The 11,822-nt window shown below is 37.0% G+C and overlaps 1 protein-coding gene across 1 annotated transcript in view; it reads left to right on the plus strand.

The window, feature by feature from the left end:
• The first annotated feature begins 98 nt into the window (after window positions 1–98).
• NEIL3 (nei endonuclease VIII-like 3 (E. coli)) overlaps window positions 99–11,822 on the plus strand; it is a 165,198-nt gene continuing 153,474 nt past the window's right edge. Inside the window, exons 1-2 of the mRNA XM_009996009.1 lie at window positions 99–186; window positions 5,588–5,631. Coding sequence (XP_009994311.1) covers window positions 99–186; window positions 5,588–5,631 — 132 coding nt within the window. The remainder of the gene's footprint in view (window positions 187–5,587; window positions 5,632–11,822) is intronic.

Below are 11,822 nucleotides of genomic sequence, written 5' to 3' on the forward strand. Positions count from 1 at the left end.
GAGGCGACCAGGCCCCGGCCTCCCTTGCGCATCCCAGAGTGGCACGGGCGGTCCCGCAGAGCGGGGCTTGTCCCGCCCCGAGCCTTGACTCCGCGGAGATGAAGCCCGCTGTGAAGTCCCAGTCCCGAGGGGAGAGCAAAGTTCCCTCTTGTTTCATTCGGCTTCGAAACCGCCGGATGGAGTTGGGTAAATCACACACAAAGAAATAACGCAAGAAACTTTCTGTTAATCCTAACCCGTTTCTTGCCGAGCACTGTTGACAGCTTCGCTAGAGTATAGCAACTTTTTTTTTTTTTCTTAAATCCAGAGAGAAAAAGATTTTGCCGCGTTAGAAACAGAGTAACCCGAGAGTACTATACTCATGTGTAGCCTTCCTACTACCAACATCTCCAAGCCCACTTTGAATGGGGTGTAACTTCTGTTCAGAGCCCTGAATAGAACAGAACCTAGACCCTGTTCTAGTTATGCTGTGATTAAAAGGAGGGAAAAAAAAAAAATCAAAACAGTAAAATGAAAAGAAAATACCCCAGATTGCACTTGCTAACAAAGTAACACATTACAGCCTCCTCAAATCTCACCTCAGCTGTGCAAAAAAATTAGCTGTGCTATTATTTTTCTTGATATGAACAGCATTATTGACCACTGTTTAAATATTTGGAAAGCTTTTCAAATTCTTCTGCATCACTTTTACACATCTTTTGGTAACAAGATTATATGGGAACAAACTGTGGAGGCAGATCCCTCACTGCCTTGGCTGGATGCTGGCAGCCTGCTCATGTTACACTGCTCTTATTCTTCTGGAATCCCATTATGTGACTATTCAGGGAATGACATTCTGGAGGTTATGGATAAAGGTGTCTCCAGCAGGCCTTTAGGCACCTCCTGTTCCTTTTATTTCTTATAATTTTCAAGATGCTATTTCAGCTTGCTGCTACACAAATAATTTATTTTGATCCCAAGAAGTAATCAGTTCATTTGCAATCAGAATGAAATCTGAAGTTTAAATAGAGCTATTTTTAAACAAAATTTAATAATTCCTAGAAAACTGTTAAAGCACTAACTATTGGTTAGCATCCATGCAGCACAGTAAAGCAATGAACCAAAGACAATGGCAAAAGTTAAGCAGAACCTCTATGAAGATAAAAACTAGTGTACATAAATTAAGAAACCTATTGTTCTTCACTGAACTCCCATAGCGGTATAGATCAAAACAGAATTAAAGCCTAAAGAGCATAGTCCAGAATGAAAACCCAACTACATAGAAATACAGCATTACTGGTTTGAGTTTAAACATGTTAAAATCTCTCAGAAACATCACAGACTGGTGTAGAAAGCAAGTTCTTTTACAGCATGGTAATTAAACCCACCTGACAAATCAAGCACAGATAATATTATTTCAATTATTGAGTGCCACGCAAGGAGCGCGTCTCAGTAACTAAATCACAAAACAGGATGGAACATACCGCTCCTGCTGTGCCATCATAATATCAGCTGTCTTCATTATTTATTTCCCCAGTTCTGCAGCACTCATTTCTGTCCTTTCCCCTCACCCTCTAATTCATAGAACATCCATTATGGGATCAAAGGCTTTTATGCAAGAGAGCTCTGTATGGCATATAAGCACAAGTGCCATAACTGAAAGCTGGTAATCACAGTCATAATGCCTCAAGTCACAGTCTAATCATAAGGTTTTAAAAATAAAGTGGTTGAAATTTGTGATACGTTATATCTTCTGTTTACAAACAAATATTCTGTTGGGTCTGGGTGACTAAGATTTTCCTCAATTCAGGTTGTACTTCTTCCCATCCCATAAAAATTGCTAACTTAAAGGTTTACTGATTTAAAAATATTTTCTCCTTTTCCCACCACATAATCATTATTTCTCCTCATGTCTTCAAATTAAGCAGAAATCGGCCTACAAGACAATTTAAGTTCTTAGTAGCACTCCATACGCTGGCAGTGAACTGACCTTAAAGACTATTAGACGTCTCTCTCAATAGTATATAGAGAGAACTCTAGGTCTTGCCCTACTAAGTTTCAGTGGCAATGACTATTACTACTGACAAACAAAGGAAATGCTTGATGTCAGCTTCAAGCTTCCTTCAAATGAATTCTTTTGATGTTGTTTTAAAATTACATTAAAAAATCCAGATCCCATTCTGTTGTTCAAGTTGGCATAATGTACATCTGTCAAGCACATCTGTCTCCTCTGTCTAGACATAACTGCCATGCTCCTCTCCAATACATTCTGCTTCTGAAGCATGGATGTGTTTAAGTTCCTTCTTCCTACCTCCATTCCTTAGTGGTACAAAAAGTCAGAGAGAAACCACTATAAGAAACAGGAGCTGAGACTGCGGAATAGAAGGCATCAATAATAGCAACAAAAATCATTAGCATGCATTGCAATTTGTTCTATTTACTAGAGTTAAATGTTAAATGTTTTCCATTCTTATATTTATTTTTTTGTGTTTGAATCAAACCAATCTCCTTTACATTCACATTATCCTCTTAAATAGGCATACAGCAGCATGCACAACAGTTAAAAGGACAGATAGCATGGCTTGCTTTTGTTACAACATGCATAGACTTACTAATGAGTTTCAGTGGAATTTATATTTAATGTATATCTCGAAGATATAAAACATTTTTGCCTATGTGCAGCAACTCAAAAGACTGTGGAAGTGCCATTCTGGAGTAATTCCAACAGATGAAGGCACTGTAGTAAGCTTCAGTCCTTAGTTTCTTGTATTTCCTCTAAAGCTTAAAAGCATGGGGGGAAAAATGAGTATTGATCAGTGCCTTAGATATAAAAGTCCTATGTAAATACTGTAAATGAGCTTGATATGTCTCAGGAAAAAAGAAAATGAGAAGGCATTTCTGGATCGGTGCCAAACCAGCAGAACAACTGCTCACTAGTGCACTTTCTGCCAATTACATCTTTCAATCCTGAGTTATATAACACATTTCTTATATTGCTTATCCACTTTGAGTAACCAGTTCTACAAAAGAGAACACTTAGCTACTGAAAAAGGGTGATGCAATCCATTTCAGGCTGTAGTGCACTTCTCTCCTCAAACCCTTTTCTATATATAAAACATATATGATTTAATGGAAACATTTTGAGTACTTTAATTCAATGAGAAAGACATCACCACTGCAAAATCATTTTCTGCAGTGACCTAGCAACCTTCACTGTTTTATTATCTAGAAATTTTTCTTTTCTTTTGTATAAAAGTTGGTCCCTCTTGAGAATTATTTAACAAGACAAGAATCCTTAGTCTACAGACCTTTGACATGGGTTGATATTCAGGGATTATAGGATTATAGAGATTTCTTTGTTCTGAAGGATTCTCTTTCTAAACTGTTATAGTTAAGACTATTGGCATATAATACTAGAATTGCTCTATGCTACAGACTGAATGACCACAGCAGTGTAAAATCCTTGCAACCCTTGCTATAATAAGGGGTTAGTGTGGTGCAAAAATGGACTGCACAAAGCAGAATCTCAGGAAAAGTGTTAGGATTACCCAAAGCAAATTACATATCTCTAAAGCTGGCCTAAATTTAGAATGGAGAAAATCCTACCACACCTTTTATTCAGCTGTCTTACATTAAGATTTCTTTTCCATAGTTTTTCTTCCCTCTTGTGATGTGAGATCCACACAAAAAGAGGTATGCAGAGAATATTGATTTAACATTCTGTAAATTAATCTCTCCAAGGACTGATAATGTTCATGGTTATAACCTCTGGCTATAAACAATAAAATGACTGATTGTAAATTTATGCTGCCTCTTTAAAGAAAGCTGTGCATAACCTAAACTGTGTATAACTGAAGCCATATCACTAGATAAACTATTTTAGATTCAACAAAACATATTAAAATTTAACAACATACGACCACTACACATACACACACTTAGCGTGTTACATTACTTCCTACAGTCATCTTCCACAGTACCAATCAACAAGATAAATAATGTATTCAGAATATTTTTCCCCAATTACACTTACAAAATTTTGGTATAAGACATTGCAAAACAGTCCTAAATAAATTTCTATATAATTGCTAAAACAATGGCAGAAATAATTATTTCTATAAAGAGATTTAGTTTCCTCTGACTTTGTTCCTGCACATCTCCTCTCCACTCATACATACTACTGCATTCACCCTCCTTTTCTTCAGTCCTTCAAACCTTCTGTTCAATATTTTGGCTGCTCTGGAAGTTAAGAATACACTAATTGCAAATTGCTGAAGTATTATTAATTTTTAAAAAATTGTCAAACAGTATTGAAATAAACTAATTTCCAAGCCCAGATAGCAAAATGTGTTATTACCGATTCTGATCCTCATTTTTGCTCATTATTTAAAAAGTTTTCCTTAACAAGGTAGATTATTTTCTACTCTTTATTATAATAGCCTTTTGCATATTTTAACACTTAGCCTTCCTTAGTCATCTTGTTTTAAAATAAGATCAGTTTTCCCGACATTTGTGTTTAAACTTTTGTTTTCTAAAGTTCTGCTTATCATTAGAACCATCATTTGAATAAACCTTAGTTGATCCAGGGGTTCTTTTAAAGATGATGCCCAACATTGAAAAAGGGTACTTGAAAACTCTGTTGAAATCAAACAGAAGCAGAAAAAAACCCAACACAACAACAATCCATTCTGCACATAGATTCCTATACAGTATTTGCCTACTAGGCAGATTCACGTTTAGCTTGCAATTAACTCAATTTTTTTTGGATGTTTTTCTATCCAGACAGACTTTCCCTTTACTCCAGTCATGATCTGATTTTTCCAACAGTGGACCACTCACATTTCTCAACAGAACAGTGTCTGCTATCTCCTTTTTTTTCCTCACACACATTTCTTGTCTTTATCAAAATACTTTCCAATTTTAAGCCTGTGCTGTCCTTGCTAGCTAGATCTCATCTGTAAATGTATCAATGTAAAGGTGTATTTCAGCTGTGCTGCCCTTGATTCCTTAACTAGGAAAAGCGCATTGCAAGGTTTGGCTGAAGGTCAAAACTTCCCCTCCCAAGGTGCTGGTTCAGATTGCAGGGTTTGCTTCAGCCCATTGTACTGATTCAGAAAGAAAACATGCCAAATGTGGGGACATTCAGGTCTGACATCCTTGCTTAGGCCAATCTTAATTTTTCACCTACTTGAAAATAACTAGAGATAAGTCTAAACATTGAGAAAAGTTTGTGGTTCAGCTTCGTTATTTTGTTTTGGTTTTCCTTGATACATCAGATAGTGAACTTCTTGAATTTGTTATGAGAAGTTGGAGACAGACAACTGTGAGGTTTAAAAATGGATGAGGCAAATCAATACAGATCAGCACCAGAAATTAATTTAAAAACAAAACAAACCTGAAAAGAGGTAGCAGTAGAGAAGCACAACATTGCATTCCAAATTCAGTGAATGCAGCTGCTGGAAAAGTGTGAAGGAAATGGACTGGAGGAACAGACAGTTTTGTGCTGCCCCTAAATAGCATGTTCAATTGCAATTGGAGGATTAAAATTAGATAGACAGTCTAGACAGATGGTTTGTCTGAACCAATAGGACATTTCTTATCTTTTTAGGGAAACTGAATCCATTTCTCCGTGATTCTGGTCCAAACCACAAAGTAAATTTCTTTTCTTCTAGTCTCATATGCAGACCACTTATACTTAGTCATAAGAAAAATACTTATTTTTACACACCATTATTGTGCCAGAAGTCAGTCCAACAGATAGGGTTGGAAGGAAGCATGGGGGAATCCAATTTGTAAAATATTCCTTATAATTACAACAAAATTAATAAAGAGTGCTATTGCCATCATGGTTGAAACCAGATTTAATCATTGTGTGAAAAAGAAAAAACCTAAACCAAACCGCATGTATATGCTTTTTGGATGGACATCACAGAAAAACAGAAAAGCAGCAGATTTTTAAAATTGTTTTGTTTTAAGCAAATGATAAGACAATGTAAAATAAGAAACCTATACACCAATTTTTGGTCATGAAGTTACCATCACTAATAGTTTGAATTGATGCCATGCTTAACTCGGTTAATGAGGTTTTTTCCCTGCTAAATGATTGCTTAATTAAAAAAGCATAACATGTTCCCTTCAAGGAGTTGCAAGTTTTGTACTGAATCAAGAGTGTTATTGTTGCCATCAGACCTAAGGACATACCCTGGGCACCAAACCAGAAGAATGAGGAGCCACCATCTGTAAGAATTCAAAATCCGATTCCTAACTTTTTTTTTTAAGCAGCTTTTGGAAAATGAAAAAAAAAAAAAAGCTATAAGAAAGATAGGTGCATTTATATGCAGATTGCATCGAGGCCACAAGCAATTCCTTCGTTCAGTGTCTGGCCACAAAATGTAATTCTTCTAAGCACTCAACACTGGTGACACAGATCCTCATTCCATGTGATACAGTGAAAGCTGTGCTAATTTCTCCCCTTGTTGTTAATGAATTTATGTAATAAGAGACATTCTTAGACTAGTTCTTGACTCTTTCTTCCTTTCAGCACAACATGTTAATCTCTCTCCTTGGGGCAGCCTCTTGACTTTCAACACTTCAGGCAGCTGATGCATGTAACATGGAACCAGATCATCACTGGGCTAAGCAGCCTTCATTACAGCACATCATCATCTTGGTTTCTTATCTCTTTGTAACTTAAATTTAAGCAGCTACTACTGATCTAAGAAGCGGGTAACATGCTGGGCCTAATCTATTTTTAAAATTCCTCTCCCATCACAAACCTACAGTTATACTCCACAGGGACACTTCAACTAATCTGTCCTGGCATAAAACTCTTCAGTGCAAAGGGTAGAGCAACAGACCATTTTCAGTAGCAGGTTCCAGCTGTGGAACTCAACCTAATCTTCTCTATTGATAACGAATATAAGCCCAAGTGTATTAAAAACTAAAACAACCCCAGCTTCTCAGTAAGACTCCCTGCAGCCATGGCATCTTCCCAGGGTCCAGCTGATCCAGATAGAGAAGGAGGAGGTAGAGACACAAGTATGTAAGACCAAAAAAAGCTAAAATTTACAGAATTTTTATTTTTAAAAAAGATAGGTTCCAAAATGTGGATTATTACATTAAAGTAATTTTCAAAGATGTAGAAAAGTCACCCTTCCTTACCTTTTCTGCTTTAAAATTTTGAGTGGTCAAAAAGCTAGCTTTATTCTCATCTTTATTTGCAACCAGATTTTGGTTTTCTCCCTAATAACCCTATCAAGTTAGTCATAATTGTGTTCTAGTTCTTTTCTATAACTGCAGGGCCAATCACAACCGACTCAACTAAACAGGATAGAGAAAAGTCCTGGTCCTGCTTTCACCTTATTTTTCTCTTCTTTTGAGATGGGACCACTCAGGAGCAGCCCCTGTACTGGACAAGAACTGTGGGATGTGGGAACACTCTGGTGCTGGGTGCTGATCTGCCCCAGCTGCAAAGGTAGAGAGGAGGCTGGACTGCCCGAGAACCTGGTGATGCTCAGTGAACCCAAACTACATGGCACTGCTGTTACCTGCTATAAAGACAACTACAAGAGAGGTGAAACAAGATATACTATAGTTTTAAAAGCATTTGTATGCGTATGAGGGATTTCAGATAGGAAATGGCTGCACCACACACTTTTCGCTCTTGGCTTACTCCTAATAAGTCTCTAATCTCTTATAATGAAAACTGATGTTTTCTGGTGGATCTTTGGTGTTCTAGTATTCTAGCTGACAGAATTACATAAAAGTGGAAAAAATCCAAAGGGATATTGTTTTCCACGCAGTTCTAACATAAGTTTTATATTCCCCTGATAGGCTAATATTTAGAGTCCACAGTTTTGTATTGAAATGATCAAAGTAGCCAGAGGGAATTGGGAGCAATTAATTGTAATTATACCCTTTTACATTTTAATAGGCCTCTTTCAAATCACTCATTTTTTACAAGTGATTTTTCCTTTTCTTTCTCTTATCCAAGTATGTTATCATCTCTCCAAAAAGGATAAGACACTTTTTCACTCAAATGGGAAAAAGATGTATTCATGTAGTGATATTAATAGCAAGGCTGTTAATATTAATCGGCGATCTTGAAAAATCTTTTGACCTCTAAAAATACGGAGGAAAACCAAATTCCCTTTTTTTTCCTCAAACAGAACTTCAAAGTCTAAATGTTACAGTACAGTAGTTTCCTAAGTTTTTCTGCATATTTCATGTGTGACCTATTGTTTAAACTGTGTAGCAGATGCCTTGTTAGATAATAATGCTGAGTGCCAGTAGGAATAAAACAACTTTTTGAGTTCAATCTACTCTCAGTCAAGGTCAAAATAGAGCTGAGACTAAACTCAGTGAGTTTTCAAAAGCTTACCCTAAATATACAATATCAAAGTTCATAATCAAGAAGGCTCATTTCATGAGTCAGCTTCATGTTTTCACAGCAGTAGAAGTAATTATAATACTACTCATTCTTTCAGGTTGGCTTGAACAATTGACCTTACAAGCAAACTCCTTCCCCCCTCAAGATGCAAAGCCAAACCATTTAATTTTAACAAAACAGCACTGTCAGTTTGACATTTTAAAGCACATTTAACCACTTTAATTCAAAAGATAGTTTATCTTAAAAATAGAAAACAGGCTATTTTACCATGCAAAGATTTAAAGAAAAAAGTTTCTGCCTGCTTGACTTTTTCTTCAGTTCATCAGTTGAACTGTATTTGTTCTAGCCTCCACAATACACAGAAATCCCCAAATTCATGCAAGTGCCAGGATGCCTCAGGGGCACAGTTGCCTCGATACTCCTCTTACATCATGCCAGCATTCACTGACTCACATGGGGCCAAAGAATGTGAAATCCAAAAGGAAAATTACAATTGCTTTTAACAGTAATCATGTGTGGGCAGATATTCAGCAAAACTAACTGCACCCAGAAAGAGTGAAACAAATAGAAGACGATCTCACCTCCTTTTTGTCATCCCAGTATTAAGGTTCTAGTCAAAAGCCAAATGTCTGGTTACCCATTACAGCCAGCAAAAAGCTCCTTCCAAAGGAAAACTCATTTTCTATTTCTTTGGCTCTTACTTTAGGACATGCATCAAAATATGTTTCCACTCTGAGGGTAATAGGGCAGACTATACTCTGATTTCAAAATCTCTGAAGTTACAGAAGTCTCATGCTGAGAGTCTACTTTGGAAAATCCGTCCCTGAGGAGCCCCAGTGCTGTAAGGTGATGTCCAAGAAATATAGAAGGAAAGGGGCCCAGGAATTTAAGTGAAGCAAGTAATTAAATACATGAAATTAGCGTCCAATTTGGCAATTGTATTATCAAAATGGAGCAAAGGTAGTAGTGGTATACTTCATAAAACAAGAGAGGTGTTTGACAAGAGGTGTTGATTAACTGACTTCATGCTTTCATTTTAGCAGTTATGTCTTGTTTATTCTTTTTAGTTCTTTAGTGAACGAAAAGTGAAAGGTATGATAAATCTTGATCTGTAGACATGTCAGTAGGTTTCACTGGAGAATTATCAAATTAGTGAATGAAAAAAAAAAATCACACTGCAATTGGCTGTAATTAGTCTAAAAAAGCAAAGTTAACATCATGTTAGAAGATGGTTAGTGAATTCCCTTAAGATCCACTGATACTTGTTCTCTTAATTAAAGTTTTGCCTTTTTAAAAAACATTTGTAATACTTACAAACTGTATTTGAAACAGCTTGTGTAATGAGCTGGTAACAGGTATTTTTGATAATTCTGAGAAACTCAGGAACTAATTCTGGGCACTTTTCATAATCAGTCACTCCAGAAACTGAGAATCATTGACAGCAGTAAAAGAGGTGTTTTTTTAAAAAATTAAACTAATTTTTCATTAGTTTTTCCTCTCCATATAATACAGTCAAAACTCGTTTTGTTGAGACAAAATTTACATCAAGAGAACAAAATAACATTTACTGCCAAATACACTATATAGTACAAAGTCTTTTTCCGTCTCCTTCATTTGTGGTTCCTTGAGTTGGTCTAAAGTTATGGACCCAGTCTAACTATATGATCTCTATCCTAGTACTACAATATTCACACTCTACTAGCAACCAGAATATGCTCAATAATCAGAATATTATTACTGCCCTTTTTCTAAATTATCTATAGTTAGAGCTCTTATAACCAGGGACAACATCCATATAGGAGTCCAAGTCATGTACAGAAGGATACTCAAAAGATTATTTTTTCTGTCTGTATCTGCAGTAATATTTTTTTCTAAATTTCCCAATTTTTTATTAACTTACTTTAGTCTGTTTCACAGACTAGTAAGAAATCCAAGGTAATCTCTCCAAGTGCTTGAGATCAGGTACATGGGAAGAGAAGAAACAGAACAGAGGCAGGATTTTTTTAATCGGATTTGGCCGTTAGGTAAGTGCAGCAGCTCTTTTGTTTCTCTACTGGGAGAGTTCTGTACAAGTGCATATGAAAGAGAAAGCAGAGTCAAGTTCTAGAGCTACTGAGTTTATTCTATAGAGCCAGGATTTTATGCATTCTTTCTGTACATCAAGTTGGGGAGCATGGTGGTGGGGAGAAACCCAAAGCCTGGCATGTACTAATATAGCAAAAAAAAAAAAAAATCTAAAGTAGATATTTTGACATCATTTTGCCTAGCAAAGCTGCCAGCAGCAAGCAATGCTGCTGTAAGTGCTTTGTGACACCGTTTTGTAGATCTGATCTAGGTATTCAATGCTCAGATGCCCATTTTAGATTCTTAAGGCTCAGTACAAGGGGACAATTGCTTTCCTTGACCTACTGGCCACACTATTCCCGATGCAGGCCAGAATGCTATTGACTTCTTGGCCACCTGGGAACACTGCTGGCAGCTGTCAACCAACACACCCAGGTCCCTTTCCGCCAGGCAGCTCTCCAGCTACTCTTCCCCCAGCCTGTAGAATTACATGGGGCGTTGTGACCCAAGTGCAGGACCCAGCACTTGGCCTTTTTGAATCTCGTACAATTGGTGTCAGCTCATCAATCCATCCTGTCCGGGATCAATTTGTAGAGCCTTCCTACCATCAAGCAGATCAACACTCCTACCCAATTTGGTGTCATCTGCAAACTTACTGAGGGTGCACTCAATCCCTTCATCCAGATAACTGATAGTGTTAAAAAGAACAGGCCCCGCAACAGAGCCCTGGAGAACACCACTTGTGACTGGCTGCCAACTGGATTTAACTATTTCCCACAACTCTATGGGCCCAGCCATCCACCATTTTTCCCATGGAGTGAGTTCTATTGAATTACATTGATTTTTACTTGAGACAAAGTTTTCTACCAAAAACATTTGGATTGTTAAAATCACGCAGAATAGAATTGGTGTATTGCTAGATGACCTGAAATTCTGATTGAATCTTGCAATACAGTCTTGCTGTTATTAAATAAGCCATAAAGAGTGATAGGGGCTCTACACAGTGAGAAAGCAGGCTACTGATCAAAGGCAATTACATTTCAGACACACACAGACTTGGAAAAGCTTAAAAAGCTGGGGTGAAGCAAGAAACAGATTAATAGATTCCAATTCAGAAATGAAAGAAAGAGACCCCTCTATTTGTTTGATCACTATGAAATCTAAAATAACTTTATTTTTCCTCTTTCAGACAAGATATTGAATACTGTTCTGCCCCTAACAAAAATGGAAAAAAGGCTTCTGAGAAAACAAAACACCCCACAACCATCCATCTGGGAGTTGCTAACCTATAGTTCACTCATTGAAATCACCACAGTACTGCTTGAGGAGATGAGATGAGAAACAGGAAACGTTTTATCTGCAGTTATGGAGTCTTCCAAGTTGGAAATTC

Source organism: Chaetura pelagica, unplaced genomic scaffold (genome assembly GCF_000747805.2).
Source record: "Chaetura pelagica isolate M959 unplaced genomic scaffold, ChaPel_1.0 scaffold142, whole genome shotgun sequence".
Classification (NCBI taxonomy): Eukaryota; Metazoa; Chordata; class Aves; order Apodiformes; family Apodidae; genus Chaetura; species Chaetura pelagica.